The sequence below is a fragment of the Anomaloglossus baeobatrachus genome, chromosome 7 (assembly GCF_048569485.1).
Source record: "Anomaloglossus baeobatrachus isolate aAnoBae1 chromosome 7, aAnoBae1.hap1, whole genome shotgun sequence".
In the NCBI taxonomy this organism is placed as follows: domain Eukaryota; kingdom Metazoa; phylum Chordata; class Amphibia; order Anura; family Aromobatidae; genus Anomaloglossus; species Anomaloglossus baeobatrachus.
Window position 1 is genome coordinate 45,731,218 of NC_134359.1, and position 18,093 is coordinate 45,749,310.

At 44.3% G+C, this 18,093-nt stretch overlaps 1 protein-coding gene across 1 annotated transcript in view; it reads right to left on the reverse strand.

Annotated features, from left to right (window-relative positions):
- Positions 1 to 18,093, reverse strand: part of LOC142245858 (prolyl endopeptidase FAP-like) — a 164,861-nt gene that overhangs the window by 105,551 nt on the left and 41,217 nt on the right. The window contains exons 3-4 of the mRNA XM_075318841.1: positions 8,571 to 8,669; positions 310 to 404 (exon numbers count right to left, since the gene is read on the reverse strand). Coding sequence (XP_075174956.1) covers positions 310 to 404; positions 8,571 to 8,669 — 194 coding nt within the window. The remainder of the gene's footprint in view (positions 1 to 309; positions 405 to 8,570; positions 8,670 to 18,093) is intronic.

An 18,093-nucleotide genomic window follows, 5' to 3' on the forward strand; every position in this document is an offset into this window, starting at 1 on the left:
ATAGATAGATAGATAGGAAGATAGATAGATAGATAGATAATAGATAGAAAGATAGATAGATAATAGATAGATAGATAGATAGATAATAGATAGATAGATAGATAGATAGATGGATAGATAGATAGATGGATATATGATAGATAGATAGATAGATGGCTAGCTAGATAGATAGATAGATAGATGGATAGATAATAGATAGATGGATAGATAGATAGATAGATACATGGATAGATAGATATAAGATAGATAGATAGATAGATAGATAATTGAAGATTAATCCTTTAATCTATTTAATGGCTTGGTACTTACAAATGTCGTGTTCTTCAAAATTGTGGATGTCCTACCAGTGTCCATATTAAAAACTAGGACATTGCCATCTTCATTTCTGTGAATATATTCATTTTCTGCATAAAATATAAGGCAAATTTCATAATAAAACAACAAACAAAAAAAAAAAGATTTTGCATTTTCTTCTATAGCCAACACAATTGTACACACACACACACAGATTGGTTATATGCGCAGACATAACACGCATGTTCAGTAATGATAAATCTACCTAAGATCGCTGTTCCTTAGCTACACCGTGTGCAGAATTATTAGGCAAATGAGTATTTTGATCACATGATACTTTTTATACATGTTGTACTACTCCAGGCTGTATAGGCTGAGAGCCAACTACTAATTAAGTAAATCAGGTGATGTGCATCTCTGTAATGAGGAGGGGTGCGGTGTAATGACATCAACACCCTATATAAGGTGTGCTTAATTATTAGGCAACTTCCTTTTCTTTGGCAAAATGGGTCAGAAGAGAGATTTGACAGGCTCTGAAAAGTCCAAAATTGTGAGATGTCTTGCAGAGGGATGCAGCAGTCTTGAAATTGCCAAACATTTGAAGCGTGATCACCGAACAATCAAGCGCTTCATGGCAAATAGCCAACAGGGTTGCAAGAAGAGTGTTAGGGGTACTTTGCACGTTGCGACATCGCTACTGCGATATCGTCGGGGTCAAATCGAAAGTGACATACATCCGGCGCCAGTAACGACGTCGCAACGTGTAAAGCCTAGGAGAGAAGATGAACGAGCGTGAAACAGTCAAAAATCGGTGATCTGTGTCACGTCGTTCATTTTCATAATGTCGGTGCGTTCGCAGATACGATGTTGTTTGTCGGTCCTGCAGCAGTGCACATTGCTGTGTGTGAAGCCGCAGGAGCAACAAACATCTCCTCACCTGCGCCCGTCGTCCACTGGCAATGCGGAAGGGAGAAGGTGGGCAGGATGTTTACATCTCGCTCATCTCCGCCCCTCCGCTTCTATTGGCCGGACGATTAGTGACATCGTGGTGACTTCGCTGTGACGCCGAACGCACTGCCTCCTTGAAGGAGGGATCCTTCGGCAGTCACAGCGACGTCGCCAACCAGGTATGTGCATGTGAAGCTGCCGTAGCGATAATGTTCGATACGGCAGCTATCACAAGATATCGCATGTGCGACGGGGGCGGGTGCTGTCACGCTCGGCATCACTATCATCGGCTAGCGATGTCGCAGCGTGCAAAGTACCCCTTGAGGAAAATCAAGCGTGAAGCTGTCAAGATGCCATTTGCCACCAGTTTGGCCATATTTCAGAGCTGCAACGTTACTGGCGTATCAAAAAGCACAAGGTGTGTCATACTCAGGGACATGGCCAAGGTAAGGAAGGCTGAAAAACGACCACCTTTGAACAAGAAACATAAGATAAAACGTCAAGACTGGGCCAAGAAATATCTTAAGACTGATTTTTCAAAGGTTTTATGGACTGATGAAATGAGAGTGACTCTTGATGGGCCAAATGGATAGGCCAGAGGCTGGATCAGTAAAGGGCAGAGAGCTCCACTCCGACTCAGATGCCAGAAAGGTGGAGGTGGAGTATTGGTATGGGCTGGAGTCATTAAAGATGAACTTGTGGGACCTTTTCGGGTTGAGGATGGAATGAAGCTCAACTCTCAGACCTACTGCCAGCTTCTGGAAGACAACTTCTTAAAGCAATGGTACAGGAAGAAATCGGTATTGTTCAAGAAAAACATGATTTTCATGCAGGACAATGCCCCATCACATGCATCCAACTACTCCACAGCGTGGCTGGCCAGTAAAGGTCTAAAAGATGAAAAAATAATGACATGACCCCCTTGTTCACCTGATCTGAACCCCATAGAGAACCTGTGGTCCCTCATAAAATGTGAGATCTACAGGGAGGGAAAACAGTACACCTCTCGGAACAGTGTCTGGAGGCTGTGGTGGCTGCTGCACGCAATGTTGATCGTAAACAGATCAAGCAACTGACAGAATCTATGGATGGTCGGCTGCTGAATGTCATCATAAAGAAAGGTGGTTATATTGGTCACTAATTTTTTAGAGTTTTGTTTTTGCATGTCAGAAATGTTTATTTCTAAATTTTGTGCAGTTATATTGGTATAACTGATAAAAATAAACAAGTTAAATGGGAATATATTTGGTTTTTATTAAGTTGCCTAATAATTCTGCACAGTAATAGTTACCTGCAAAAACAGATATCCTCCTAAGATAGCCAAATCTAAAAAAAAACACTCCAATTTCCAAAAATATTAAGCTTTGATATTTATGAGTCTTTTGGGTTGATTGAGAACATAGTTGTTGATCAATAATAAAAAAAAAATCCTGTAAAATACAACTTGCCTAATAATTCTGCACACAGCGTATAATATAGTTCCATTTTGGTGTTTCTAATATAACCTTAAGGCTATGTGCACACATGGCGGGGTTGGTTTTGTGTTTTTTCATGCATTTTTCCTTGCTTATTTTAATCAATAATAGCAAGGAAAAAGCATCCCAGCAGTCTATGAGAATCGTGAGTCGCTGTGCACACACTGCTTCTTTTTTCCGTGCAGATTTTGTTGCTGAAAAAAGAAGCAGCATGTCAATTGTCTCTGAGTGTATTTTCTGTGTTTTCATAATCCCCTGCAGTGCTTTATCACTACAGGGGATTACTGTATATGTATATTGCAGCACTTTGTCTCACACATTGTGCATACAACATGGTCTGTGAGGCTCTCTGTAGCTCAGTAAAGGCCCCGTCACACTAAGCAACATCGCTAGCAACATCACTGCTAACGAACAACTTTTGTGACGTTGCTAGCGATGTTGCTGTGTGTGACATCCAGCAACAACCTGGCCCCTGCTGTGAGGTCGTTGGTTGTTGCTGAATGTCCTGGGCCATGTTTTAGTTGTTGCTGTCCTGCTGTGAAGCACAGATCGCTGTGTGTGACAGCAACAACTAAATGTGCAGGCAGCAGGAGCCGGCTTCTGCGGAGGCTGGTAACCAATGTAAATATCGGGTAACCAAGAAGCCCTGTCATTGGTTACCCGATATTTACCTTTGTTACCAGCCTCCGCCGCTCTCACGCTGTCAGTGCCGGCTCCCTGCTCTGTGCACATGTAGCTGCAGGACACATCGGGTTAATTAACCCGATGTGTGCTGTAGCTAGGAGAGCAGGGAGCCAGCGCTAAGCATTGTGCGCTGCTCCCTGCTCTGTGCACATTTAGCTGCAGTACACATCGGGTAATTAACCCGATGTGTGCTGTAACTACGAGAGCAGGGAGCCAGCGCTCAGTGTGCGCTGCTCCCTGCTCGTGTAGCTGCGTGCGCTGGTTGGTTGGTTACCCGATACTTACCTTAGTTACCAAGCGCAGCATCTTCCACGCGGCGCTGGGGGCTGGTCACTGGTTGCTGGTGAGCTCACCAGCAACTCGTGTAGCGACGCTCCAGCGATCCCTGCCAGGTCAGGTTGCTGGTGGGATCGCTGGAGCGTCGCAGTGTGACATCTCACCAGCAACCTCCTAGCAACTTACCAGCGATCCCCATCGTTGTTGGGATCGCTGGTAAGTTGCTTAGTGTGACTGGACCTTAACCCAGGGTGGTCCTGGTGATGACCCAGGGATACTATGACAGCAATCGGATCGCTCTGATCGCATTACAAGGACCCGATCGCCAAGGAGAGATAAGCGATTCTTCTCCCTGCCTTCTGAATGCTAAGATCTCACTGATCGCAACATCTAGGGGGTTAAACTGCCGGAAGCACCATGGGAACCACCCCAGGCAGTGAGAGCCTAGTGTGAGCCTTTCAAACACTGCGAGAAGCTCGTACTGAGATGAGCACCGAGTGTACCCAAGCACAGTGATGCTTATTGCTTACGCAAGTAGTTTGCATACGTAAAACACCCAAACTCTGTTTTTTTTGTAAAGTCTGTGTTTTGTATGAACACTGAACCTTGGGTTCGTTCATCTCAACTTGTACATAGAGATGAGTGGAACTGTAGATATTTGGGTTTGCTGGGTTCAAAGGGCTTGAAAAAAACAGTTTGGTTCAGGAACCGGACTTGATCCGAACTTGACCCCGGACACCATACCCCATACAAGTTAATGGGGACCTGAACTCCTGTGCTGAAAAATGGCTGAAAAATGATTGTAGTAAGGGCTAGGGGACTACTCATGCGAACACTATACGTCAGTCATTATTCAGTGTAAACATGCCGACGATAAATCAATGAATTGTTTATATTATCCAAGCATAAAACAAATCATTTTTCCGTTTTATTATTGATTAATACAGATTATATTGCTTTTAGCTTTTTTTTGGGGGGGGGATTACACTTACCTAAAATAGAAAATTAAATTAAGAAATTCTGAAATGATTTCTGTAATGTGTCATTATAAATTCCGTGATCTCATTAGTCCTGAATGTGAACTTTGTAAACTTTGTATGTATAGAGCAGAGGGACTAGGAGGAGATGCTGATTTCAAGTACCCAGAGAATATAGACTATACGAAAAAATATTTATCAAAATGTATAAAAATCTGCTGCTGACCAAAGTCTCTGCATTTCAAAATTTAAATTACTGCTCATTGAAAGCAATTTCAACATTTATTTTAGAAGATTCTACCAAATTCTTGAATAATTTACAGAATATTTACTGTGGTTCCACATAGCAGAGCCGTAATGCTACTCATACAAATTACAATTTTGGAAAAATCTGACTTTTATCTAATGTGTTTGTTTGGAGCCCTGACTATCCCCCTATGTCAGGTTTTAGGGAAAGAAGCATGTTATATGTTTCCACATCATTTCCTTGATTCCATTGGCAAAAAGCTAGAACCTAACACTTTTCTTCCCTTCAACTCTTGAAGTAAACATGAATGCTTTGTCTGGCATGCTGTCATGCGGTGTTCAGGTCCAGATTCTTTAGGTGTCATGGTGGCGTCAGGCTCTGTTCACACTGCAGAGCCTGACAGGCAACCTGATTTTTCCTAGTTGTTCAGCCAGAGATGGGTGTCGGCTGTTTCATGTGCTCTTTTACTCAGTCCTGCAGGAGTTAAATCCTGTTGACCTGAGGAGCTCTGCTAGGAGCTCAGGTAGCTAATAACCAATCAAAGCCATCTCTTTTCTATATAAGATTCTGGACCTTGCTACTCAGCGCCGATTATAGCTTCAGCTTAGCTCCAGCGATTCCGGTCTTTGTGGTTATCCAGTTTGTGGTGATCTGTAGTGCTATTTTGAGTGGTGTGGAAGTTTCCCTGTGGTGGGTTAATGTACTTCCTTTTTTCTTTATTCTCCTGTACACATATAGTCTCTCCTTTGTGTTTGAGTACAGTGTGTACAAGTTTTTTTTCTCCCTTGTCCGTGTCATTTCTGTGAGGTTTTTGTTACAGTGTTTCCAGCCCACTCCAAGGATGGGGGAGAAGTGGAGTGAGATCAGGGCTCGGACTGGAGTGAGGGTCCCGCCGGGGGTTCAGACCTGGCTACCATCAAGCCTACCTCCGAGATAAGAAACGGCGCAGGGTTTCAAATCTGAGGGCCAGCCTAGAAGCCCATGTCCTTTCATTTCATACCCCATGACACATGCATGTTTACAGTGGTAGGGGCTTTTATCGGTGTCCTTTACAGTCCTGAGTTTAGACTGTCCTGAGGAAGGTAAATTTTACTCTACAGATTATGTAATTGTAAGGCCTACCAGATTACCAGACAGTTCTCAAATGGAGGGGACAATGGAGCTAATCAGTTTCAGAATTTCCCTTTTGTTATTCAGCTGAGGACTGGACATCATCCGAATTGCCAAATTGACTTTTTATTTTTTGTGGACGGCTTATCAAAAAAGTCACGGAAAGATACATTGGAAAACCTTATTAAATCATCATGAAAATCTGTGATCCACGTCTACAGCCAATAATTCTGATATGAAACATCAACAAGCACTATGAACTGGAAAATTATGACAGTCAAAATAAGCTGTACACGTTTCTGCAGCTTCAAAAAAATCACAGACGCCTTAAAAAAATTTACGGAGACAGCAAAATAGTGCGCTATTTTAACGGACTATCCAGAATTTATGGATGATTGGCAACCCACATTGTATCAAAGGGTCAGATCTTCAGTTTTGTCCCATGATAAGATATAATAAAATATTTACAAAAATGTGAGGTGGAGACTCACTTTTGTGATATACTGTACATGCCAACCACCGTAATCCAGCATTCCCAAAGTATAATGGGATACCATATTTAAAGGAGATCCACACTAAGCAGCACCTGCTGCTCATCTGTCACAGGGTATGTAATGACAGAACAGGGGCACCCAGGCTGGTCCCCAGACTTGAGACCCTGCGCTGTCCCTTATCTTGGAGGTAGGCTTGATGGTAGCCAGGTCTGAGTCCCCAGCATGACCCTGACTCCTGTCCGAACCCTGATATTACTCTCCACCTCACTTGGGGCAGGCCAGACCCCACAAAGACAAAATCGTACAAAACTACATGGACAAGGGAGAACGAAAACTCTGACACACTGCACTCAAATACAAAGGAGAGACAATATGTGTACAGGGGAATAAAGAAAAGAGAAGGAAATAACTGCCCAACAGGGGAACATCCACACCACTCAAAATCGCAACACAGATCACCATAAACAGGATCACCACTAAGACCGGAAACGCAGGAGCTTATGCTGAAGCAATTATTGGCGCTGAATAGCAAGGTTCAGAATCATTTATAGGAAGGACACTGCTGTGAGTGGTAATTAGCAACCTGAGCTCCTAGCAGAGTTCCCCAGTCAGCAGGAATTAACCCCTACAGGACTGAGGAAAAGAGCACATGAAACAGCCGACACCCAGCTCTGGCTGAACAACTAGGAGACATCAGGTTACCTGTCAGGCTCTGCAGTGTGAACAGCGCCTGATACCGCTGTGACATTGTCCTTTGCATTGGTAAGAAACTAGGACCTGTAAAAAATATCTATTCCATAATGAATGATTTGATATAGTTGAAAATAGCAGCATAATATAAATGCTCTTTACCATAGAAAGTCCCAAAACAGAGTGTCCCAAATGTAAGCAAGAAAGGGAACGTTCCCAAACTGCTTTAATTATTACGTAAAGGTTTGGTTGCAATAAGCAATATTTATCTTCAGCCTCAAGAACAGATGTAAAGTCTCACTTTGGCTCCGTGCCATGGAAATAACCACATGTGGTAACTGCACTTAAACATATGTATTTACTTAGGAAATGTCTATAATGTAGATTAATAACTGCAGAGATACTTCTAGAAGGGCATATTCATGTATTTATTAGCACCTACTTTATCAAACTGAACATCTGTTATTGTCAGAAATCTACAAAAATAAATTTGAACATAATCCAGGTTTATAAAAGATAACAGTTTACATTTTACTAAGATCTCAATAATTTCCTCTGTTGTTTTCACTCCTTTTATATGAGCTGTAGATAAAAACATGTGGCAGACAGAGGCAGATGAAGATAGATAGATAGATAGATAGATAGATAGATAGATAGATAGATAGATAGATAGATAGATAGATAGATAGATAGATGAGCAGCACATATATGATGTCAACCTCCTTACATATTGTAAGCTGTAACCCACTGCTCTGACCTGGGGTGACCTCATGAGGTCATCTCAGTTCACTGCAATGGTTCACACAGCATTGTGTGAGGCTGCAGTGGCTGCTCTCCCAGCCAATAGGAAACATTCGGGTCTTCATTAACTGGTGATTATGGGATCATAGCGGGACCCCCTTATTGGATTATGCTGGACGTGGATTAAGTATTTGCCAGGGAAATAAATTGGTTAAAGAGGGTGTCTCTTGTGTTTCTTTTTTACTAATTTTCTCATTTTATGTCTTCTAGGTTCACTTTTGGGGAATGTCGTGGGACATCGCTATAGATTACATCAGACATTTTTTATTTTTTTTAAATTGTAATAAATTGGTGAATGTAGTCGGGGGGTGTTTTGTCCAAGTAAAATTTATTTTTCTTTTTTCAACTGCTGCATTTGTAATGGGGGTATCTGCTAGATGCCCAACCATTACTAATACCAGGGCTTGATGCCAGCTGGCAATTCACAGCTGACATCAACCTCATATATTAACCCATTTGCCACTGCAGCAAGCCAACTCCTTTTATATGAGCCGTAAATAAAAACATGTGGCAGACAGACGCAGGTGAAGATAGATAGATAAATAGATATATAAATAGTAAAACTATTTCTTACCTGAAATCCATGTATGATAATATTGTTGGGTGTAAAATGTACTGTTGAACACATCTTCAAACGTAAATGTACGGAAACCATCTTCTCTCTTGCCAGAACCTAAAAATGCATTATGTATGTTTTTATTATTTCTGTAAATACTCAGTATCTAGATATCTATCAGATATTTACCAGTGTCTTAATGTTTGGAACACCAAGGAGAGTCTCAGACCACCTGGAAGTCAATGCCCCTTTAATGTCTATCTCTCACCAATACTTGAAGTACAATCATTATCAATTACGGTTGTGCACAAAGAGTTAAGGGGGCTTTACACGTAGCGACCTTGCTAGCGATGTCGCTCGTAAAAGCACCCGCCCCTGTCGCTTGTGCGTCACGGGCAAATCGATGCCCGTACAATATTGCTAAAACTCGTCACACGTACTTACCTTCCTAACGACGTCGCTGTGGGCCGCGAACATCCTCTTCCTTAAGGGGGAGATTCGTGCGCCGTCACAGCAACGTCACACAGCGGCCGACCAATAGAAGTGGAGGGGCGGTGACCAGCCGGAGTAAAGGCATGCCCACCTTGTTACCGGAGGACGCAGGTAAGCTGTTGTCCGTCGTTCCCAGAGGGTCACACGTAGCGATGTGCGCTGCCTCAGGAACGATGAACAACCTACGTCCACAGCGACCAACGAGATTTTGAAAATGAACGTGTCAACGATCAACGATTAGGTGAGTATTTTTGATCGTTAACACTCGCTCGGAGCTGTTACACGCAACGACGTCGCTAACGAGGCCGGATGTGCGTCACGAAATCCGTGACCCCGACGACATATCGTTAGATATGTCGTTGTGTGTAACGGGGCTTTTACAAAATATCTTTTACTTTTTCTCTTTAACTAGGAAAAAAAGTCACTATCACATAAAACAGACTGTATTTAGTGTATGATTCTATGTTGGATGTTTCTTTACAGAGAAAGAATAAAAAAAGCATTGTAGTAAGTGAATGGCCTTTAAAAGGGACTTGCCATCAGGTTTTTACACCCCAAGCTAATGTCCTCTATGTAAAGGCACTGTAATCCTGACTAAATCCATACTTTTACTTTAGAAATCCAGATTTATGTTTTAGAGAAATGTAATGTTGAACTGTTATGCAAATCAGGAAAAAATGCATTACACATATTTACTTTAAAGAGGACCTATTGCCAAATGTTTCATGTTCAATTGGACACAAGATGTAGTAGTGGCTCCAGAATGTAATAAAAGAGGGTTGTTGTTTTTTTATTTCACCTTTCAGTTGTGAAGATATTTGCAATTAAAGTTTTTGGCACCTAGTGAGTTAACTTTTGTTAAGTCCATGTCGGTATTTTCAGATGGTTTTCACTGGTGCCAGGTACTTCCTATCCCTGTATGATGTTGACCAATCATAAGCAAGCAGCAACACAGGAGAAAAAGAAAAAAAACCCACCTTAGCTTAGGTTTCTCAGTGTGCGAGATGTAAGGATACATCTGTGATCTCTTGGTTTAACTTTCTGCATGAGTCAGTGTAGGGGTAGGGCCAGTACAGCTGAGATTAGCTGTGTCACATTGCAATCTTCTCTATCAGCTCTCCTCTTCTCATAGCACTCTAACCTCTGTTGTACTGCCCCTTCTCCCTATACTGCCTATCTGGAAATGTGTCAGTAATCACACTGTTGTCTGTTGTTCACAGGACAACTTGTAATCACTCACCAGTGAGATCAGATCAGTGTGCTCATCACACACAGGTGTAGCCCAGAACAGACTTCTCCTGTGTGAGATGTAATGACAGCCTGCACTCACAGGAGAATGAGTACAAATTACCTGAGCAGAGCAGACATGTGTGATTATAGGGCAGCATGGTGGCTCAGTGGTTAGCACTGCAGTTTTGCAGCGCTGGGGTCTTGAGTTCATATCCCACCAAGGACGACATCTGCAAGGAGTTTGTATGTTCTCCCCATGTTTGTGTGGGCTTCCTCCAGGTTCTCCAGTTTCCACCAACATTCCAAAGACATACTAATAGGGAATTTAGATTGTGGGTAGAAATGAGCGAACCCGAGGTTCGGTGTTCATACCAAATACAGACTTTACAAAAAAATACAGAGTTTGCATTCAGACTTCTGGTCCTTTACGTATGAACACCACTCATGTGTGCATTGCTGTACTCAGGTACACTTGGTTTTCATCTCAGTGCGAGCTGCAATGTTTGATCTGCTCACACTGGGGGTAACAACAACGTAACCGGATGTAGTGGGCAACAAAAAAAAAATTGGAAAAACCCCGCCCATCTGCCCCCGGAAGTGATCTGTTTATGGCTGGCTTCAATTGGGCAGAGACCCGAACTTCCCAATTGGTGAGTTCAATTAGGGTTCAGGTTACGTCTGGGTCCCAAACACAAGTTTATCTGAAGTTCGGCTGAACCCGCCAAACCAAACTTTAACAGGTCTGCTCATGTCTAATTGTGAGCCTCAATGGAGAAAGTGATAATCACATCTGTAAAGGTAAAGTGGTGTGAAATTAATAGCCCTATATAAGTAAATAAAATGAATAAATGTCTCACATATTGAGAAATCTGTTTTAGGGGCATGTTCTTTTTTCTTCTGAGTGCTGCTGCCTGCTTATGATTGGTCAGCATCATACAGGGGAAGAAGTACACACCCCTAGTGAAAACATTCTACTAATATCTAAATGGACTTATCAAAAGTTGTCATTAGATGCCAAATACTTTCATGGCTAATATCTTCACAATAGAAAGACGAAATTAAAAAAATAAAAAACGTTTTTATTCCCGTCTGGAGCCAGTATTACATTATGTTTCCACTTTAACATGAAAATAATTGGTGAAAACATTTAGTATATAAACACCAAGTTCTGCAACAAGATTCACTATGTCATGCAATGTACAACCCGCTCTAGGGCAACTAATGGGATGACCAACTCCTTAATCCATCCATTAGAATTTTACGGCAGCAATAAGGCCCTGTGCACATGCTGCGGTTTTTGAAGCAGTTTTTTTGCCACAGCGTGCAGATCTGGTGCAGAAAATTTTGCACCAAATCTGCATTTTGTGAACATAGCCTAATTCTTACTGCATGGTGGAAAAACGTAAAAAGGAATTCCCAAAGTTCTAAAAAATATATGTGGTGCAATGTGTCAGAATGAATTAGAATTTATTTTTTTATTTTATTTTTTAATTTGAGTTATTTCCTTTTCCCACATTTACATTTCAAATAATTTACACGCAAGAATAGTAAAATATTATAATATATTATTTTGCTACTTTTCTGGTACTAAGGTAAAACAGTTAGGAAAAAAAAATAAAAGATTTGGAAAATATGTTTTAGAGCATCTGCTTTTCTATTGGCAAAACAATAATTTAAGAAAAAAATAAAATAAAATACATTTTTATTTTTATATAGCGCTAACGTATTCCGCAGAGCTTTACATACGGTACATCAGATAATATATCTGCAGAAGCAGTGAAGCAGAATTTTTTTTTCCGCCCAAGCATCTTCTGTACAGACGCCATTACAAACTTGTATGACTTTTTTAAGAGTTCAATCTCTGTGCTTAGGAAAAAAAAAAAAAATCAAGAAAAATAATCTTCAGTATCAGGCCTTCATTCTCGGGTATCATCTCAGACTAACACCAATAGAAATAATTTTATATCTGGCATTTGTTCAATTTTACTATTAGTGGCAATTAATTAAATATTCCATATTGCTCTTTTTTCATGTGACTGTCCATCAGTAAAGGTGGTGAAAAGGCCCATCTGCTAACCATCAGAGAGTGAAATATTAGGGTTGGCTTTGTAAAAAAACACGATGCTATAAAATGTAGGCATTGGCCATCTGGGTGGCAGGAGTTTTGTTCCTGTCAACTGCAAAGGAACAAACTACATATGGAATGTGTATTCATCTTCAGACATGAAAACAGAAAAACAACGTTATGAGTTATGAATACTTCTCCCTACAATATCAATATTTTTTGTGCTCGGAGAGAAAACGATTTAGCAATTTTAGAATTATCTTGCATAAAGGAATCATGTTTTATTCAATTTATATATAAGAAATTGTATTTAAAAAAGGAAAAGAAACCAATATATAAGTCACTAGTGACCCTGCTCGGTGAGAATGCGGCAGATTCTAAGAGGCAAAGTAGCCAAACCACGTTCTTGAGCTCCACACAGATCCATGTAATTGGGAAGTATACTAAAACACCAATTTGGGTGTACCCATAGGCCCCGGCTTCCAGTAATTTTAGTGTCCAATGGGTTACCTTCTTTCCAGATTTTACACTGCAATATGGAGGAGACAAGCCAATAGGGTCTTCACTATGTGATGGTCTTGGTGAAAACAGAAGTGAATTGCTCACCTGGTGGGGTTGCGTGAGACACAACACTTCAAGAGCGTAAACACGGCTGCTGCAGACCTTGGGAAATCGAATAGCTGATATAGGATGGTAAGGCACAGGGGCGTAACGACCGCGGTCGCAGAGGTCGCCACTGCGACCAGGCCCGCAGGGTTATAGGGGCCCGGCAGCCGCTCTGCAGAGCCGGCTGCGGGGCCCCTATGTGTAGTGCCGCTGTGTAGTGGCCGACAATGCGACCGTCAGGGGGCCGGCCTGTGAGTCAGAGGAGCCCAGTGTCAGTAGAGTGGCCCCTGACCTGGAGAGGCCCACCAGCCGTTTCTGAGCTGCAGCAGAGCAGGAGTGCTCCTGACCTGCACAGCAGACGGAATAATCCATCCTGCAGGACCTGCGATGATGTCACGCCCATGTGACTGTGTGGGAGGAGACACAGGATGCCAGGCAGAAAGCAAGAGATACTGAATCCTGAAAGAGATTTGGACACATGATAACTGGTAAGAGGGGACATGAGGGGGAAGGGGGGCTGCAGGGTGAGTGGCATATGAGGGCTGCAGACTGTGACACAAGGATGTGAAGGGGTGCAGAGTGTTTGAGAGGGGTAAGTTGGGGTACAGGCAGGGTGAGATATGTGGGGCAGGGTGTGTGACATATGGGGGTGTAGTGTGTGTGATATGGGGGGTGCAGGCTGTATGGGAAGCAGGGTGTGTGACATGGGGGTGTAGTGTGTGATATGGGGGGTGCAGGCTGTATGGGAAGCAGGGTGTGTGACATGGAGGTGTAGTGTGTAATATGGGGGGTGCAGGCTGTATGGGGAGCAGGGTGTGTGAGATAGGGGGTGTAGTGTGTGTGATCTAGGGGTGCAGGCTGTATGGGGAGCAGGGTGTGTGACATATGAGGGTGTAGTGTGTGTGATCTGGGGGGTGCAGGCTGTATGGGGAGCAAGGTGTGTGACATGGGGGTGTAGTGTGTGATATGGGGGGTGCAGGCTGTATGGGGAGCAGGGTGTGTGACATGGAGGTGTAGTGTGTGATATGGGGGGTGCAGGCTGTATGGGGAGCAGGGTGTATGAGATAGGGGGTGTAGTGTGTGTGATCTGGGGGTGCAGGCTGTATGGGGAGTAGGGTGTAAGATATGGGGGTGTAGTGTGTGATCTGGGGGTGCAGGCTGTATGGGAAGCAGGGTGTGTGACATATTGGGGTGTAGTGTGTGTGATCTGGGGGGTGCAGGCTGTATGGGGAGCAGGGTGTGTGAGATATGGGGGTGTAGTGTGTGTGATATGGGGGTGCAGGCTGTATGGGGAGCAGGGTGTGTGACATATGGGGGTGTAGTGTGTGTGATATGGGGGTGCAGGCTGTATGGGGAGCAGGGTGTGTGGGATATGGGGGTGTAGTGTGTGTGTGATATGGGGGTGTAGTGTGTGTGTGATCTGGGGGGTACAGGCTGTATGGGGAGCAGGGTATTTGAGATATGGGGGTGTAGTGTGTGTGATATGGGGGTGCAGGCTGTATGGGGAGCAGGGTGTGTGACATATGGGGGTGTAGTTTGTGTGATCTGGGGGGTGCAGGCTGTATGTGGAGCAGGGTGTGTGAGATGTGGGGGTGTAGTGTGTATGATATGGGGGTGCAGGCTGTATGGGGAGCAGGGTGTGTGAAATATGGGGGCAGGGGCGTAACTACCGTGGTCGCAGGGGTCGGAAGGAGAAGAGAGGTACTTGTTTTTTTTATTTTGCTGGCTGCATGACACATGGAGGCCTGGAGGTGCTGACTCCGTGATACATGGAGGTCTATGGGACTGCATAATAAACATGAAGGACACCTTATACATGGACTAGGGGTGCATTATACATGGAGGACTATGGGGCTGCATAATACAAAATGAAGGACACCTTATACATGGAATATAGGGGTGCATTATACATGGAGGACTATGCGGCTGCATAATACAAAATGAAGAACACCTTTTACATGGAATATAGGGGTGCATTATACATGGAGGAGTATGGGGCTGCATAATACAATATGATTCATGGGGCTGCATTATAATACATATAGGACTATGGGGGCTACATTATAATATATGGAGGACTATGGAGGCTACCTTATACATGGACTATGGGTGTGTGTTATTAAACATGGAGGACTGTGGTGCAGTATAATATATGAAGTACTATGGGGTGAATTATAATACATGGAGAACTATGGGAAATGCATTATAATACATGGAGGACTATGGGGGTGCATTCTAACATATGAAGGGTTATGTGGGACCCTTTATATTATACGGAAGGCTATGTTGGGGCCATTATAGTATTTGGAGATATACAAGGGGGACAAAGATACAAGCGTGAGATGGGAATGTTTTGTGCTGAAGGAAAAAGGCTCTTTCCCTCAGCACCCAGCTTTCCCATACTCTGCTATACATCTCTCAGCACCCAGCTTTCCCATGCTCTGCTGTACATCTCTCAGCACCCAGCTTTCCCATACTCTGCTATACATCTCTCAGCACCCAGCTTTCCCATACTCTGCTATACATCTCTCAGCACCCAGCTTTCCCATACTCTGCTATACATCTCTCAGCACCCAGCTTTCCCATACTCTGCTATACATCTCTCAGCACCCAGCTTTCCCATACTCTGCTATACATCTCTCAGCACCCAGCTTTCCCATACTCTGCTATACATCTCTCAGCACCCAGCTTTCCCATACTCTGCTATACATCTCTCAGCACCCAGCTTTCCCATGCTCTGCTGTACATCTCTCAGCACCCAGCTTTCCCATGCTCTGCTATATATCTTCTCTTAGCACCCAGCTTTCCCATGCTCTGTTATGGAAAAGCTGGGTGCGGAGGGAAAGATGTATAGCAGAGCATGGGGAAGCTGGGTGCCGAGGACAAGATGGATATCAGATCATGGGAAACCTGGGTGCTGAGGGTAAGAGCCAAGTGCCAGTGTCATTATCCTGTACCCCGAGTGTCAGTGTCATTATCCCATACCCTAAGGGCAGCTTTGCACGTTGCAACATTGCACATGCGATGTCGGTGGGGTCAAATCAAAAGTGACGCACATCCGGCGTCACTTTCGAGAACGTAGTGTGTAAATGCTAGATGATACGATTAACGAGCGCAAAAGCGTCGTTATCGTATCATCGTTGCAGGCGCCGACTTTTTCATAATTATGCTGCAGCGACAGGTACGATGTAGTTCCTCGCTCCTGCAGCTGCACACATCGCTCTGTGTTACGCCGCAGGAGCGAGGAACATCAGCTTACCTTCCGCCGGCGGCTATGTGGCAGGAAGGAGGTGGGCAGGATGTTTACATACTGCTCATCTCCGCCCCTCCGCCGCTATTGGCCGCCTGCCGTGTGACGTCGCTATGACGCCGCACGACCCGCCCCCTTAGGAAGGAGGCGGGCCGCCGGCCAGAGTGACGGTCGCAGGGCAGGTGAGTGCATGTGAAGCTGGCGTAGCGATAATTTTCGCTACGCCAGCTATCACAAGATATCGTACCTGCGACGGGGGCGGGGACTATCGCGCGCGACATCGCAGCATCGGCTTGCGATGTCGCAACGTGCAAAGCCCGTCTAAGTATCGGTGTACGTGGAGGGGGGGCCCGGTCCAAATTTTGCACCAGGGCCCATAGAAAACTCTAGTTATGCCACTGGTAAGGCACAAACATCTGCGCTGCCGTGAAAATTGATGAGAGCGAATTCTGGAAAGTGATTTTTATTCTGCGCGTTTCGGAGTGGAAACTCCTTCATCAGGACAAATCACAATACAGAGTGATTTGTCCTGATTAGAGATGAGCAAATTGGTGGTTCAGTATTCAGTGTTCGCTTTGAACACAGACTTTACACAAAAAAAAAAAACAGAGCTCGATTTCGGAGTTCTGGTGCTTTACTTATGCTGACCACTCCAGCGAGCATCACTGTGCTCGGGTACTCTCAGAGCTCAGCCCAGGGCAAGCCACTTGCAGTGTTTGATCGGCTCACACTTGGGCTAACAACAGCTCGAATGAATGTAGTGTGCACCAAAAAAAAAATTAAAAATATCACGTACCCTTTCCCCCCTAGTATTTTGTTTATGGCTCGCTGTATGTGGGCAGAGACCTTACCTGCCGAATTAGTGACTCCCACTGAGGTTCAGGTCAACTTCAGAACCTAAATAGAACTTTTATCTAAAGTCAGGCTGATGCAACCGAACCGAACTTCCTCGTGTCTTTAGTCCTGATGAAGGAGTTTCCACTTCCACTCTGAAACGCGTAGAATAAAAATCACTTTCCATAATTTGCTCTCATCCATTTTTAAGGCAGCGCTGATGTTCACCATCCTGTATCAGCTCTTAATTTTTAGACTGTAAACCCTTAGATACCGTGGTAGCTGTTCACCAAAGTATTTAAGGGGATAAACTGCTATTGTGACGCCCTGGACTAGCCAGGTAGTCACAGGTCTGCCCTTACACAAACACCCCCCCCTTAATAAGGTGACAGCAGCCAACCTTTAAAAACCTTGTCACCTCCCTCCGAGTTTGATGTTCACATGTTCAGGGGGCGGAGCCAGGCGGTTGGCCACACCCACCAAGGAGTACACATGCCCGGAGGCAGGAAAAACAAAAATAATTAGTCTTGACAGTGGAGTGGAGTTCAAGTGCAGACCTGTGCCCAGGTCTGCTAGAGTCTAACACCAGGTGTCTGGGTTGGAGCCCAGTCACCTCTGGCAAGGAGGCAGACGGTGGTGGCCGCCTGCAGGAGCTGGGATTACAGCCGGTGGAACCGTAAGGACCGGGGACGGGTGGTGGCCCGCCGGTACCAAACTGGGGAACCGATTGGAAACCGGAGCACCAGGAGGGGTACTCAGACCCAGTACGAGGCCCAGAAACAACCAGGCTGAGTCAAATCAACTGATTAAGGACTGGACTTTAGGCTCTTTCTCACCTAAGACCCGACTGAAGACAACAGCCCAACCATAGGGGTAGAAAGCCCCCGCCGAGGCATAGAGACCCGACGGGCCAGCGTCTGCAGGCAAAAGGGCTCTACAGGCACACACCAGGCTGGGGAGCGGACTACCGTTGCTCAGGCATAGGAGTCATCATTTCTACAAAAGTGAGGTGCAGGAGAAAGGCGGAAACCACCAACCTACAAAGGGGGAGAAGCGCAGACGGC